Consider the following 18,050-nt stretch of genomic DNA (forward strand, 5'->3'; position numbering starts at 1 on the left):
AACTCTACATATAAAAAATGGCTTTGAGTAATTATGTAATTTCTTTACCCAAAATGAAGATTCATACAAAGATAATGTTTTAAGGCGCATTTATCAAACAATGAGGTGCAGGTTGTACTAAACGGAGATTCAATGATGATTATTGATTTTAAACTTTACGCCTTTTACTTTTGAACATCATATAATTTACACCATAATCCCATCAATAACAGCACTTAACCGAACACGCGTACAAACACTTGAATGCAAAGTTGTTTTTATACGCATGTCGCTCGGCTGAGGCCACGTGAGTCGCAACACGCGACGCGGCTTGTTGCCAAAACATTGCAAACAAATTCGCGACTGGTCCGTGTTCTCATTGCGTTGTTTCAGAAAAACTCTTCTGTTGTAATTGTTTTTTTCTAGCCAATCTAAGTGCGGTTTTTGTTTGAAGTATTTAACTCTCATGAGTCAAATTAGCGACATAGTTTTTCTCCCATATTTTATTAAATTAAACTGTTGAGCAATCCTGAGACGTTAAAATAAAGATAAAGGAAGGAGTGGAATAATTTATCACTTCATGTGGATAGTGCTGAACATTCTACAAATAAATGTCTGATACGACATTTCGTAACTTTTAAATAAATTTGATCGTTTAATAATTTCTTATGTTTACGCCAATGCTAACGAAATGAAACTTTAAAAAAAATTATATAATTGCAAAATGTAGGTAAATATTGAAACGTTGACTTTTCAGACGATCTTGATCGGCCCCGTGACCACGAAGGCTGCGAAGTCTTTGAAACTTCGGAAGAAAATTATAATATAAGAAACCGCGATAAAATCCGAAAATAAGTATTATTTCGAACTTTGGTAATTTGTTACACGGTTGTATTAGTCTCTCAATCGTCAGCGAACCGCAATATTGAATCAAATCGACTGATACGTAGACGCGTGTTCGATAAAGTTCCATATACATATGTGTCATTTACATACTATACGAGTTTAGTGATATTTGTTTCGGCACGAGTCGTGTGTAACGCACGAACACAAACACGGCACGCGCCTACCAAAACGTAAACATTGACTGAACTTCTAATGTATGTAAACACTGCTAAAGTGGATTACATATTTGGCAAAGTGCGTTGCGATTTTTTTGTACGTTTCGACTTGAAAACTAAAATAAAAATGATTTCACAAGATACTTAAAATCATCATGATAGTAAGTATCTGAAAGTGACGAATCACTCTTACGTTGTCATTTTAATAAATTATTATATCAAAGAATGGTAATTATACGGTACTTTAAATATAATACACCGTCTATCAATCCGACAAGACATGAGTTACTTTCACGGCTTTTGATCATTTAAATCTTTGGCAATTTGGCATTGATGGCCTGTTGACAGCGATCTTTTCTTTAACAAAAAAAAGTCACGATCAGTATCATCTGAAAACATTATATTCTATTCTATATAGCCGTTTTGTGTTACTAATTTTATGATTATCGACTATCGTTTACTCACTATGTAATAAATTGGAAACGTTATAAACAGTTTACTGTATATTGTAACCATAAAATAAAAATACAACAAAATATTGCTATTCGTCTTCTATTTTTGTTAATTAACGAGTCCGTGTAAAAATAGTCATTATATTTGCCAAGCGGACCGCGCGTTCATTTAGCGCAGTGGACAATTCCCATTATATGGACTTGTTTTAATTTGAAATGTTCCTTTTTGAACTAGCAACCTTGAATGGGAAACTTTTTTAATAAACGAATACCAACAGTGCAGTTAGTGGATAGTCGGGATTATTTCGACCTCTATCCTTTCTCGTTCGTTTCCTATCTTACATCGATGGGAACTTTAGAGTACTCATTTTTGTAAATTGTGTTTAATTGGGTTTTTAAGGTATTACGCGCTTCAAAAAAAAACTATGTTAATCATGATTATTAAAACGTAATATTGATTAGGTAATATGTTTTATCACGGTCAATGTAAATTTTACTTCAAATCTCCAAAGTGTTATCTAACAACGTTATTTCAAAATTCATTTCAATTTAATTAGCAAATTTAAATAATATGGTAATTAATACTTCCTAATATCATATGTGTATGAGTTAAGTTTCCAATTGGAACTATGTCATTTATCGACGCCTATAAACATATATTTACACAGGCAAATAAAAAATACTTGTTGCATAATGAAATGAATAATATTCAGCCTTAACAAAAGTAACATAATATGTAACCTCATTTAAAATTTGATTTACAAAAAAAAAATATATTGAAAATATCATGTTATTTGCGGGCGAAAATACTTGTTAGTAACTAAAGGAAGAAAAAAGTGCAGTTTTAGGAATCATCAGTGGTGAATACCATCTGATTAGTAATTGAAATCAGGCTTTAGAATGTAAATTATCCAATGACATAAATTACTACTTACATAATGGAAGAGATAAAGATTTTCTAAAAACCACAATAAATCTAACATCACGGTACAATAATAGTTTAGTTGGATATAAAATTTACCTCGGACTCATTCCTTAAGAACAAAGATCACATCTCTATTGTTGATGATAGTCGTTTAATAATGTTGATAGCACCGAGTGAGCCAATCCATAGGTTCTATTTCTTCTATACAGGCATAGCAAAAGGTCCCTACTGCACCTGTTGGTAAGTGATAGAGCTTCGACTAACAAGAAAAGTTTATTATCCCTCGCGGGTCGGCATAATTATACCGGCCTGGTTGAATCCGGATATATAGAAGTCAGGAGTCCCTCAAGGATCTATTTTAGGTCCTTTTCTATTTAATATATATGTAAACGACATAAAAAAATGTTTTATATCTTCGAAATTTTTAATGTATGCTGATGATGTAAAAATATATAAAGCTTGTAAAACTATACAACTATACAACTGCTTACTTCTTCAAGAAGATCTCAATTTATTTAACAATTACTGCCGTGACAACAAACTTTTTCTTAGTCTTCCCAAATGTTATTCCATATCCTTTACTAAAAATAAAAATAAAATCCATTTCAGCTACTCCTTAAATGGTATACTCTTAAATAAAGTAGACTCTGTTCGTGATTTAGGAATTACGCTGGACTCCTCTTTGCACTTTGATAAACACATTGACATTATTGTAAGTAATGCTTTTAAGATGTTTGGTTTTGTTATGCGATCCTCGCGTGATTTCGTTCGTCCCTCTACTTTTCTATTGCTATATAAAACGTTAATAAGATCACAACTAGAATATGCTGTACCGATCTGGAATCCCATCTACGACAAGTATAATGATAGATTAGAAATAGTCCAGAAAAAATTTATGCGCGCTATTAATTATAAATGCTTCCGATCAAATGTCCCGTATGAGCAGCTATTAATTCAACACAAGATGCTTACTCTACAATCCAGACGTTTGCTTATTACTGCAATGATGCTACATGGTATATGCAATAACAGATTTGACTGTATAGATTTAACAAATAAGTTATGTTATATAGTACCTAGGACTGTTATGCGACGGGAGGTGCGCGTGCCGAGGCTGTTCCACATGGACGCATGCAGGACCAATGCCGGGGTTCGTGCGCCTACCCGTCGAATCGTCGAAATTTATAATACGCATTTCCACAGTGTTGATATTTTCTCATTTACAAAGCAAAAAATTTAAAAAAATCTATTTATAACTTACTTTTTTACTAATGTATTTTTAAACTGAATATCGCAGGCTTGAGCTTTTCTCATACTTATGACTTATAGACGTCTGTTGCTTCTTTGTAAAGTTTTCTGTTAAACTGTGAACAGTGTTGTTGGTTACATGTTTATTAATGCAGTACATGTGTAATTTTACCCTTTACTTATTTAATGTGTAACTGTTTTCTGTTCCTTTTGAATAAAATAAAATAGAAACAGGCTGAATCCGGAACGCGACACTCACGTGTCACTGTGACGGGTACAGTATAGATGGAGATATAATAATTTTCCAGAAACAAAAATGTACTAACCCTAAACGGCGCTGAGAAGAGCGAGGACTCGTCCGGCTCGGCGGCGTGCGCGTGAAACATCTGGCTGGCGCGCGCTTGCCGCTCCCTTTCGCGGTCGCGCTCGCGGTCCCGGCCCGGCCAGGGGCCGCCGCTGGCGCCTGCGCCGCCGCCCGCGCCGCCGCCAGCACCGCCGCCCCCGCCCCGGTCACGATCCCACTTGTCGTACCTGCAACAACACACACAACACATCAGTTAACAGCTGTCTCAACAAATACTCTATATGCAGATGATAAAACAGCCGTTGGAAAATTAACCCCTCAGGAAAGTTGGATCGTAATTATCGACGGGTCTAAACTCTAGAGCTATACGACCCATGTGTATATATGTCAATGTGAGGAGTGAAATGCTCTTTGAATAAAGATAATCAATCTCCATCACATGAGGTGCAGCGAGAGAAATTATTGTCTACCGGCATACAGCTATCGATCCCACAGCGTAATTCAAAATCACATTTGACGCGATCTTTACCGACACAACCAGTCCATTACACGTGATTTCTGTTTATTCAGTTTAATCGGAGCTCAACATAACAGCACAAAATCAACTGTTCGAACCATAAAGGCGTGTTTACATGTGCATGATCGACAATTATTAGATTAACTCGTTAAGGCGATTGTTTGGCGACGTCCGCGCGTCCGCGTCAAGCGGGCCCGTCATTCTAACTCGACGCTAGTTACTGATAGTTAATTTGTCAATAATTCCAACTACTGACCATCCATCATAATATGGAACGTGACAACGATGTACATCGAACTAAATATGATTAAAGTGCTTGAAGTTCTTATATTCCGTTGTCATAATATGTTGATGTGTGAATTATGACTAAATTGTATCTTTAATTTTATGAACCGAAATGTAACAAAAATATACCTAACTACATCCACCGTGATCTCGGAAATAATCAGACATCGTAAAACATACCAATATCCGCAACCAACATCTCTAATATATCCGAATCCAACCCTAACACATAAAAAGAAAATATGTAGCAACAGAACAAAGAGAAAAAACCACATTCAATGCGCAATCACGTTAGCGCATTGTATGCACAGTTGGTGGCGAACGTTTGTGGGTTTCGTCGCGTCCTTGACGTTCTATGGAACGAGTTTTCACTACAATAATTTATTATGACACCGAATGAAGAACGAGCCGAGTTCGTATCGGCGTCGGACAAGTGCGCGTGTTTATTCACATCGCGATGTTTCAAGCGCATTATGCGGATATTTGTTGCGGACATAATTTTGTGATTCCATGACCACAGAACAGTTTCGTATAAATATAATTTAAACTGAAATTTACATTTTACTCAGATACGCGGATACTTCTTGCGGACACAATGTTGTGATGCATCTCATGACCATGTACACGTTTCAATTGTAATGAAATTAAATTTACATTTTAGATTATCATTTACTTGTGGAAAGTTTTATTTAGCAGTAAATTTTGTTCATGAAAACTGTGCGCAGGATTTAAAATTCTCTAGTCTACAATAACTATATGCTAATAATTTATTTTTATATAACAGTTTTATTTATCTGTACTGACGTTTCTACAATTATTATAATTCAATGGCCAGAGTGACTAGCCGAGCTCAATTGAGAATTGAACCCTGTTACGTTACATAAAGCAGTTATATTGCATAAAGAGGCAAAACTTGAAACGTCATAACTCTCCATACACAACATAGTAAATGATGTTATAAATCACGATTCATAAAAAAAATATCCGTAACATTAATCAATTTCTATTCCAGTCCATCTGCCTCATCCACCCATCACGCCGTCGGATTCATGATCAGAATATATCTAATCTCTTAACAGCTAGCCACACACGTGTCAAAAGCGTGAAAAAAACAACTGACAGAAACATGTATAAATAACGGAGCGTTCCAATCGCACACCACTGTTATTTGTGATACAATCCACTTTCACTGCAAAGTTATTACTACTAGTACTGTTTCGTACGAGATTTATCGATGCCGATACACGGAGCCCATAATTACGTTCACACATGTAACACACAATGGAACGCACACACACATATAATGTGACTGGTTGAATACTAGTAATTAAGAGTACAATTATCTGCAATAAGTCGAGATCATAGGTAATATCTTGACAGTGTGAATGGGAGAATTTAAATGTTGACACGTGATGGGTTATGAAACGTGGCCTTGTGTTACTGGATTTTTTTTTAACCACTAAATGTCGAGGCTACTTAGTCGCTCTCGTGTTAGCGGCCTACTGTCCGTTAACAGGCACTACTGGTGTTAAAATAAGGAATGATCCTTCGGATGCAAATAAAAGATTTGGTTTTATTAGGAATAAGCCGAGGATGTATTTTGGTCCTCGAACTACAGGATAAGTTATTTTGTCGGTCTGCATAACGATAGCTATTAATGAGAACAATTTCGTGCCAAATCGCACTTATTGATACAGGTGTTAAGAACACTCGTTTAAAATAATTCTTTCATATTTATAAGTCGTCGGTTAGAGTGCCCGAGTTTCTTCAGTTTTGACCAATCAATTGAGCATTATTAATAATTAGGTTATTTTCCATCTCATAATGCTCTAGATTATTAAAACGGTTGCGTAGTTAAGTACGGTACGGCTGCAGTGCTGAGGTCTCAGATACGATCGCCGCGTCGGGCAGTGAGTGATATTAGGTTTTTCTGCTTAGTAGTCCTGGAGTCTCAAAGTTCTGCCCGGTATAACGTCATGGGAAGGAATATGCACGACGGAAAATGGATGCACCAATTGCGCCTCTACCTAACCCTTCGGGGATAAAAAGCGTGAGTGTGTACATTAAAACTACATAACCATAATAACACTCATTGTAAACACGTCCCACTACCCATGTCCTAAAACGTGAAGAGCTCCAACTAAGCTGGCTACACGCGATAACACTTCACATTCAGTCGCCTTCGTAGATAACTCGACCAAACACGATGATCCGAGACGGTGGTCTTTCAAGCGGCCGCCACTCGTGCGACGTCGTAGTGTTAGTTCGAGAGATAAATGTATTTGCTGAACTGGCGATCGCTTATCGTCAAGTCTAAAGTCAGCGGAAGTCATTAAGTTGATTGTGTTAAGTCTTTAACTCAGTGTTTTAGTTATGGTTTTAAAAATTAACAATATGTAAATGTGACGAAACGGGTCGTTTAGTTATTCGGAAAATAATTGCTTTATACTACATATATAGTAAATTTCTCTTTAATTTTTTTAATGGGAGAACTAGATTTTGCTCGTTTGAATAAATATTTCCGAAATAAAACTCCTGCTATATACTTTCCGGGATAAAAATTAGCCTATGTCCTACCCAAGTTCTCGAACTATCTCTACAGCTAATATCATCAAAATCGCTTCAGTGGTTTAGCCTTGAATGTTAACAGACAGAGATACATACTTTCGCATTTTTAAGTATAAATCTATCGAACATACCTAGTCAATGACATCAAAATTGCGCGAGATTTCACACTACCGTATGAATACATAAAAATATTGTCAGAAATACGAAAGTATTTATTTGTAATTCGATTATATTAAAACATATGTAACCTTACTCTTAATATACAATTCCAAAAACCTCCAAAAGAAATAACTTACTCAAAGTGTATAATCTAAAACGATCTTGTTAAAACAACAATTGATAAGCCCCAAAATTCTCCATCGAGTCCCGATGTCGCACGGCGCGTCGCCGCGTGTCATAGGTTGGGGGGCCGCGGGTCGTCGACCTGTAGATATTTTTCAGAGGGCATTTTTATCACCGGCCGATAAACTGGCCGCCATTGTTATTCCGATAACACGGCGAATGCGATTTGTTGCGAAACGTCGTACGCTTTTGTGCAGTAAAACGTGATAATTTGTATAATATCTATTGTTGGACAAGTTTTAACTTAATCTATATAAATAAAAATCGATTGCCGCATGTATGTAAGAGTATCTTTAGAGAAGAATTCGTCCGAATTGGCAGATTTCTATTTTGTTGTGTTCGTAATTGTCAGGATAAGGTTTTTATGAAAGAATAATTGTGGAAATCAACTCAACAATCAAAACTTCGTAATTTGGATGATCTTTGCAAGAAAATCTTTTCTATACACACTAATCTCTGAACGTAATTAACCAATTTTAATAAATATTTGTGAGTGTTTGGTTGGCTAGATCTAAAAATAAGGGATAATTGCGACTCCGATAGATGGAGCTGTTGTCAAGATCCAAAAAATTAAGTAGTATACGTAAAATGTGGCGGTCTAGCTAGAAGACCGTCTGAGGTGGGACAACGTCTGCTAAGCCTATCAGTACAAAAATAGTTTTAGGAGGAAGATAATTAAGTTTCTTTTTATTATAAATTTAACAAATAGAAATTCTTTACTCGTTATCAATACACTTAATAAAAGTAAAAAATTTTTTTTTTCAAAATTTACAACAATTTATGGACAAATTTTAGAATATATTATTAAGGCGATACCTCAAGGTCCATTTTCATACATTTTGTTTCGGCTTTAATCTGGGTAACTAAACAAGTATTGGCACGTCTAGTTAGTGATTAGTTCTCGCAGTTGAAGAAAAACGTAAAAATAATTAATAATCATGGATATTTCGGCCTTTAAAATTTAATATGACGAAATTTTAAAGGCAGAAATATCCATGATTATTAATTATTTTTACATTTTTCTTCAACTGCGAGAACTAATCACTAACTAGACGTGAATTTAAATTCTTTACTTGCCAATACTTGTTTAGTTACCCAGATTAAAGCCGAAACAAAATGTATGAAAATGGACCTTGAGGTATCGCCTTAAGTATAAAAACTACACATGTCTAACAATACTATCAAAATCAAACACATAATATTAAATCTTTTTACCCTCAAGCCTTATAGGGAAATACCAAGCCATATCTTATCTCAATGTCCTTCATAATAACTTTTATCATAACAGTTAATTAACACATAATATATCAGTTTCAAAATTATACAAGTATGTCGAATTCAGCGCCATTCGCGAGGTATAGATAAGTGGTATATTTCAATGGTAATTGATAACGTTTGGTGCAGTTTCGCCGGCGTCCGAATGTTGGCGCCGGCCATTGCCAATCAATTGAATCAAGTTTGCACAAAGAAGATTTATTGTGACAACTATCAATCAGGCAGTCTGTTATTTTTTCAATGCGCTTTACAATTGCTTGATGAAGCGTTGCTTCAATTGAGGGTAAGAATGATGCATATGCTTAGCGTCCATATATCCCTATTCCTACCGGCGTCCCTTTATGTAGAATCTAGATATAGTTAGAACGATTTGCAGAGTACATTTATGCATATTGGTACCTATATGTTGTGTCGGGTTCTCAATTGGCAAATTTTACCTTTAGCCCCCGATACATATACATTATAAATACATTTCCTAACAATAATTACTTTACTTATTGTATTTAGTGTTGTTTTTGGTATATTCAACTGCAACAATATTCAATAAATATGTAAACGATTCAGTCTAATTTCATGAGTTAATTCATCGTTATTTCAATTTATGTTAAGTAGTACCAGCTATTTCAATACCAGGTTACGCATTACAATAGGTTATGGGGGTTCCGAGAAATAGCGCGTAGTGTTTAACGGCTAAAGGGAAAGGTCGCCTAGGGGGAGGTGGAGAGTAGAGGGGAGCGAGTGGGCGATCCGGGAGGATTTCCCAGGATCCCTACCATGAATTGCAAATTCGACAACGTAGTCACGTACTGTAATATCGTATGAATCTTTATGCAAAAAATCCTTCAACACACATCGGTTATTATGAGCGCGCGAGCTGAATAAATAATGTAACCCACTTTCTTAAACCGAACGGAAATGGGAAGTTACTAAAAAAAGTACCAGCAATAAATCTAATAAAAATTGCCGCCGAACGGCTGTTAAAACCGTCGATATGTATTTATCGTGGATTTATGTCGAACTTTGTCCGGAACCCCATCTGTGATGGCGCTGTGAGGAAACAGCTTCATTATAATAATGGGAATTTTGAATCTTAATCGAGTTAAAGATCCGACGAAGACACAGGTCGACGTTCTTGGTCGTCTTTTCGATAACTTTTCAATAATCTCAAACTGAGAACGAGCAGAAAACACGTTGAAACATTCTAATAATCTATTGACGTCATTGAATAATGGTTACAAAGTAATCACAATAAGAAATAACATTTTGAACAAAAATCCAGCACATTCTGAGAGACGGTAGGCGAAGATATGCGCAGATTATTTTCGTTGCGAATATATCTTTTTTGAAACGTACCATAAGCAACATTAAGATGATAGATAGAAGACATTTCTAAGCAATGCACAGAAATAATAAAACAGACCCGATTCTCAGGATCAGAGGTTCAAAATTATGAATGTCATTACGAGTGCAGACTGTATAATAAAACTTTGTGAACATCATCTCGTTCTAAAAATTTTCACATAAACTCGCTAATTTGATTTTGCAACTCGTATTGGCTTCGAAGAAAAATTGTTTCGGAATTAGACTTGATAATTCGCTCAAAAGAATCGTTTCTGGGAAAGTCGAAACTCATCTAAATTGTGTCAACATTTTGGTCGTGACATTTCTTTGTGAGGTTATGAACTTATCGTTTATACATAAATATTAAAGAACACTTAGTCACGTGTCATGATAACATTAATGAGCATTGTTTTTATCGTCATGTTTTCGTCGTACGACATTCAAGTCGAAATATCATTATGTTTAACATACGATCAGTTTTTTATGTGAACATGCCACTATCGTTCGCTATTTTGTATTCTTCATTTATCATGTTAAAAATATGAAAACAAAACTGTCCATAGATTTTTTGTAATACTGATGAATTAAATCATAATAATTAAATTCGTTAGCGACGCAATAGCTCTGTAGTGATATAAAGCGTTACAGGAAAGCGATCAAAATCATTCGTTTTAATAAAAAAAAATGTTCCAAAGATGTATTAGTATTGTTTGTATACAGAACCTTTCAATTCTGAATTGACCATTAATTGTCTTATATTTGTATTTATCCCCGTAGTTACAATTTATTTAAATAATTATTCATTTCGAATTGAACAAGGTAATTTATTAAAACAAATATCATTTTAAACACCCGTTGTATTTAAAAGGGCTATATAAAAAGAAATGTGAATTTGTGAATGTCTTTGTATGCACGTGCATACGGGCAGAAAGAACACAATGTGCAAAGAATAATTTTCCGACCATATCAATATACCCTTTGAATATACAAAGATAATGACAATGTCAAATTATACTAAAATGCTTCCTCGTTCATTCCTTAATGGCGCTCACACCAGTGGTGATTTTGTCGACCTGTAGGTCGGTTTGTTATAAACCATAAACACATAAAACAATACTTTTTGACAATATGCGCCCATTAGAGTGACAACTGTGTTCGTTAGCACGCCGCCATTGCAACGATCAAGTGTTCAAAAACACACGAGCGTGTTAATATTGCTGACTCTTCTACCCAACTTAATTACCGTAAAAATACAAATTAAACAAAAGATCAGCAAAATCTATATATAATTGAAAAGAAAGAGAATTATAGTAATTTATTACTTGCGTAATTTAATTCGAAGAGATCGTATCGCAGGACCCATTCATCAGGATTCAAACGAATGCAAAGAATAAAGTGAATATATTCCACGGTTAAATATAGTTCGCTTTGCGTAGCTTACTTTTCTACTTAAATTGCTTACCGAGTGCTTACATTACATAGATTCAATGCGGTACAAATACTTGGATAATATTTTATTTGTATAATACTGAGCTGTTAATGTATAGTATTCTTATGCAAAGTAGTCTAGTCTTTTTGTATACAACGTGTTAAGCTTAATTCATTGGTCTCTAATTGAAAAATGTTTATCGTTTTTGGATTACCTTTCATCTACCGTGTGTTTCCAGTTAAGATTACGATTAGGCTTGATTTTATCATATCATTGCTTGTGGTAGGATATATTTTATGATAGCGACCACCGTACACAAAGTGTTAAACCCCACCATAATGGCCCACGTAAGTGTGTCCCGTTCTGGGATCAGACAGGCCGTCATAAGTGTGAGGACTGGCGAGTGATATCACCTCTCGTCAGCCTACATTCGATCTGGACCCCATTCCCGTTTACCATTAGGTGGAGTGACGTCACTTTGTCGTGGCCTTTTAAAGAATGTCAATCATAAAATGCTAAATAATACGCAATGATTTAATAAATATCTGTGTCTATTCTCTTATGATAAAAATGTTAAGAATAACCGATTATCCTTTGCGATAAGACTATTATATTTTAACGGTATAAATAACCCAAAACATAAATATCAAAATCATACAATAATTGGTCTAGAAATCGATCATAAGTAAATAGCTGTTTGCGGCATACACGTTAACACAATATAGGAAATCCATTAGAGTCGGGCGGTTAGTAAAATAAATGAACGTTTTCATTAGATACTCATTATCTGAGCATTTACGACATCCCATATTGAATTGTTATGGGTTGACCTCGTTAAGTGGCAGTTTTACTGCCGATACATGTTTATTGATAAATATTTACACAACACTGTTGGATGAATTTGAATCGAAAAAGAAAATATTGATTTATTGTTACGATTCGTATAAGCGCTAATAATTAATATTCATTGTAAATTATTTTAATTCATCTCGTATATTTTGATGTACTAGAATACCAATTAACTTAAATTGTGTTTTTTTTTTTAAAGCTAACAAATGCACATGACTTTTTTATCCCCGAAGGGGTAGACAGAGGCACGAAATGGACTCATTTTTCGCCATGTGTATTCCGTCCTATGTTGTGATAGGGAAAGAGCCTATCGCCATATCGGACACAATTTGTTTCGCCAATAAAATATATCATTTCCTTTAATACTAATCTCATTAACAGCCACAACTATCTAAATATTTTTATTCGCGAGAAAATAAAATTGTACGTCAAATAAGTATTGGCAACTTTACAAAATCCCCGACTGTACAAAAGTATAAAGTGATTAACTTTCCCAGATAAAAAGTTACAGTCAGCTAAAGAGATAGCAACTACTTCGACGAAGAAATTTAATCCCAAGATTTCATAGCAGCAAACAACTGAACTAAAACAATTTGTTAGTTATAAGTAGGAAATGTAATTAAATACACGATAGGACTATGCTTTCGAGAATCTATATGATGAAAAATAAAACAATGAAAACATAAATAGTGTGTCTGAGGCGTTGTGATACTGACAGTATGGATTTTATTGTACATATCATTCTTTACCTCCCTCTTCAAATAAGACAACATAATCCATATCTGACATGACGGTTTAAAGGCTACGTCAATTAGTATCCAATTCACTACCGAAACCCATTCAATCCCAAACTCACTCCACATACATTTGTCAATTACCCCGAAACGTTGGCCAATACGAGTTCCCACCATCAAGTAGGGCCAACATTTGTCAACAGCCGCGCTAAGTGCTCCCTCACAAGACTGCCGGTTAATTAACCGTGGGTGGTGAGCCCACGGTGCACGGGTGGCAGCCGAGACCAACGGAACGTGAACGCAGGCCGGATGCGTTAATTTGTGCAATCATAATCTGCTTAACGGGTTAACATCGCGTGTTGTTAGTAGAGGATATTGTTTCTTTGCTCAATCTGAAAGTTGGTTTACGACGGGTTTGTTGTACCGAGCCGTATTTTTTCACGGGTTAAGAAGGACATTATATCCCCGATTTCGTTGTGTGGGGTCGTTTGAATGTTAATTATGTTTTTAATTTTAATCATTGTATCACACTTATTTTAAATGCTTTTGCGACAGCATTGTGTTCTTAACTGAATGTACCCACTAAAAATCAAATGATTTGGAATGTTTCGCATATTTATAACAGTGATTGGAAACGACATGACAATTCAAAAAGACAGATATGTTGGCGGTCGTACAATTATTATAAAGTTGTTCATGGGGAACAATGACAAAACACCGCAGAGCGGGGAGGTGCGAACACACATGTCCTGGCGCCATCGCTTCCGTCTAAACAGCTCGACCGGTATAGTATACTCTCCGTTGCTCGAATAAGACTGAATAATTAAGAGACCAAAATCTTGAAACGAAACACGAATTTTTTTTACCAAATCTCGGCTATTGTCTTTAATTTTTTCTTACTCGAATTCTACTGTAGTCGAAAGTTGATGTGTATTTTAACCACTCTTCAGAGATTGGAATTTAAAAGTGACTGTTCCACTTCAAAAAGAACTGGGCTTTCAAACTTATCTCCTACGATCACGAAACTAAATTATTTTATCAACGCTGGAGAGGGACATTTGTTTTACCTCGTAAGTGGGTGTACTGGCGTAAGAGTCGCTTATATTAAATGAGATTTTAATCACAGGGTAAAGTTTATATTTTTATATATTCAAATTGGCATTTTACTTAAACAACGACTAATAATAACAATGGCGGATGACAGCACCGCCTCGAATAAGAACATTCCAGAATCCAAACTAACACCTAGTCTTTGAAACAATACAAATGAATCGAAACACCGGCGCGTCGTACACGGTCGTCTCCTTTAAAAGTTGTTTTCACTGATTCCTTTTTCCCTTCTCTTCGCTTCATGAATATTGTAGTAGTCTTCAAAAATTTATTAAACGAAATGTTTCCCAGTTTCTTTGAACGTAAAATTTAATTTGAAAGCCGGGAGAGCAACGTTATGGTCCAAATATTTTTCCAAAGAAATGAAAACTGGATTTGGGAAGGTAAATTTGAATGGTAATGAGTAAGCTATGTTTACGGATTGAAAGGGCAATAAATTATTAAGGGTTGAGTGCCGCGCGAGTTTAGTTACTTTACGTATGTAGATTCCCTGTTTGAGACCAATTATGATGATATTTGTATGGTAGCGGATTGTTCGAATAACGTTTAAAGAGTTACGCAATACGCTGTACAATTACTCGACATGCGAGTATAAAAACAAAGTATTCACTCTTTTTATAAATAATTTATATAATAATAATAATATCAGCCCTGTATTATATACTTGCCCACTGCTAAGCACGGGCCTCCTCTGCTACTGAGAAGGATTAGGCCTTAGTCCACCACGCTGGCCTAGTGCGGATTGGTAGACTTCACACACCTTCGAAATTCCTATAGAGAACTTCTCAGATGTGCAGGTTTGCTCACGATGTTTTCCTTCACCGTTAAAGCGAACTATAAATTCACAAAGAATACACACATGATTTTTTTAGAAAAGTCAGAGGTGTGTGGCCTTGGGATTTGAACCTGCGGACATTCGCCTCGGCAGTCCGTTCCACACCCAACTAGGCTATCGTCGCTTCAAAATAAACAATTATAAGTTTACAAACGAAGGTCACTTACTCACTACATTACCTAAAATATAAACTAGTTTTCTCGTACTGTAACCAGTTTTAGCACAATCGTACACGCAAACGAACGGTGATCAAGGAAGCATAAACATAAAAACCGAAGGTCGAGTCACGAGCACCTGACAAAAAAGGGTAACGTTTCGTAAAACTTCACGTACGTTTTGTCTCGCTAGATGTTGTTTGACCCTATTCCGAGGCGTTAGGACCTAATGTTATATATCGCGTGTCCTAGATATAATAACCTCTAGTCATCAATTTAGCAACATGGAACATTGGCCCCGGGGAAATCATACTTGCGGACTTGTTATTTACAACATCCTCACAACTACATAAATCTGTGAGCGAATCCAATTTATACCGTTTATGGCGACATATTGATTGTAAACTCGCATTGTAAACAGTGTAATGTGAATTAATGATACATACTTATTTCGTTGATGCCACTTCGTTGTCCGGTTTGTTTATCGGACGATATTTTTGGGTGCCGTGACACAATTACCGATGAAGGGGACTGTTGTGATGTGTCGTGGAAATAGTTGATTGTCATGTATGGAGTTAGCTTAATATCGATAAAATTTTATATAATTGTATGGTACAATAATATTTTCTTGAGACCTCTCCTCTTTGAGGTTTTTTTTGTTTAGTGGGCCGACAAGCAAGCGTCCCGCTTGTACAGTAATTTCAGTGTATAGCCAAACCATTACCCACCAAAAATTAATCTGAATAAATCAATCATACAAGCTGATCATTTCGATATTCCTGATATGAGAAAAAACCTTTATGATAATACAAGAATAGTATAACTCAGTCATGTTTATTAAATGGCCTCCATTGCCAGCTGGACAATACGAATGAGTAACGAAAACTCAATCGTTACGAAATGGAGACCTTGTGTGACTGAATCACGAGCTGTTTCGGTTCTGGAGACTTAGGGCCGCATAAATAAATGCATCTCAATATCGCTCTTAAGCGCGATATCAACTAAACAACTGTCAAATAAATGTTAGCATCTTAAGATCGTTAGCGTATATCAACCACATCTCAAATTATATCTTAAGTCATGGCCTATGATTTATTTAACAATGGCGACTCAGCTAAAAACATGCTCTTTAGTGACAGCTTAAGCTTGGTTTATAAGATAGCTCAATACATTAAATATCTACTTGAGATACTACTTAACGTTGAGTTTCATTTACTTACACGGCCCTAAGAGTTTGTATTAATACTAATATTTAGACCAAGCTGAAAATGAAGACTGTACAATGTATATTGTACTTTGTCAACACATAATAAAAAAACAGAACTCGGCATTTCTGTGCAATGAAAGTAAAGTAATAAAAAATTAGAAAACGACTAAAGAAGAGTAATAAAACAAAATCTATTCCATTTTTTTCTGTTTTTTTGTTAGCGCGCATCTCTGAAACTACTGAACGGATTTTCATGTTATTTCCACGGGTCTATTTGAGGATAATTGACAGCAGAATATGTTTTATTGAAGTCGGATATCTGGAAAAAACTTATCGTCATCTTCAACTATTAGCAATTTACTCACTATGGTTAAAATTCTTCTACGTGGACGGACATTTGCGCGGGTGAAACTGCGCATAGAAAGCTAATATAGAATACAGATATTTATTTGCGAATACGACTCTGTCAAATTCTTTTCACCAAATATTAAACCTAGCAAAATGTTGTCTATAATCCTCAAGGATAATGTAGCTTACTATTGGTAAAATATATCTTAAAACCGATTCAGTAATCCCAGAGCTTATCCGTGATTATAAATTCGCAAACTTTACGTCTTTTGGAAGTGTTGGTATCTATTTATGGCTGTCGTGTATATTTATTTATCCCTAACTAGACGTGACTTGTATGAGTGGATGAAATGTGATGTATTATCTAAAATATGCTAATATATCATGTTAAGTGTCAATCAAAATCAAAACAAACAACAAAACATTAAAGTGGGTGTTTCGTTACAATGTTGCCAACAACGATCTATTTCAAATTACTATAACAATTCTTGTATTAGCTTTTGTTTACTAATAAAATATATTGTCGGTGTAAATTTCTGGCATCAAATGATATCCTATAGTGTCGGAAGAATAATAGATTTCGCATATGTTTTTTTATTTTATTTTTAGCATTGTAGATCTAAATATACATAAGCAGAATATACCAAAAAAATAGAAGGTCAATTGTATTAATTTTTACGTAAACCAGGTACGCCATAGTTTTAAAATTCAACAATAATTAAAAATGCCAATTCGCATAGTAAACACACATAACATAAACAAAACGTACATCATAAATCTTATTGAATTAAAAACACCCACCCGACACGCGTACGCGTTTAAACAGCGATTGTCTAAACTCTGGTAAGTAATTAGTGAGTCTTCATTGTTCTAGACCTGAATTATTAGGTTACACTACCCGTAGTAACTAAGAAGGTTAATTCATGCCGTTTCCAATTCGGCTTATTGGATTATCGCACGTCAAACGCCCGCCCAGCGCCCGTATTGGATACAGTCAGAAACACAACTGGATTGTACTTTAAAGTTTGCATTTCAAGTTGAGGTAGAATTACGTCGCAGCGAAATGAGTTATTGCCGTTTCAGCGG

At 35.3% G+C, this 18,050-nt stretch overlaps 1 protein-coding gene across 8 annotated transcripts in view; it reads right to left on the reverse strand.

Moving 5' to 3' along the window:
- LOC115441411 (AF4/FMR2 family member 3-like) overlaps window positions 1-18,050 on the reverse strand; it is a 259,154-nt gene that overhangs the window by 113,714 nt on the left and 127,390 nt on the right. For all 8 annotated transcript variants that reach the window (XM_037447628.1, XM_037447626.1, XM_037447627.1 and 5 more), the window contains one exon: window positions 3,992-4,196. In XM_037447628.1, the coding sequence (XP_037303525.1) occupies window positions 3,992-4,196 (205 nt within the window). The remainder of the gene's footprint in view (window positions 1-3,991; window positions 4,197-18,050) is intronic.

The sequence above is a fragment of the Manduca sexta genome, chromosome 7, assembly GCF_014839805.1.
Source record: "Manduca sexta isolate Smith_Timp_Sample1 chromosome 7, JHU_Msex_v1.0, whole genome shotgun sequence".
NCBI classification, from domain to species: domain Eukaryota; kingdom Metazoa; phylum Arthropoda; class Insecta; order Lepidoptera; family Sphingidae; genus Manduca; species Manduca sexta.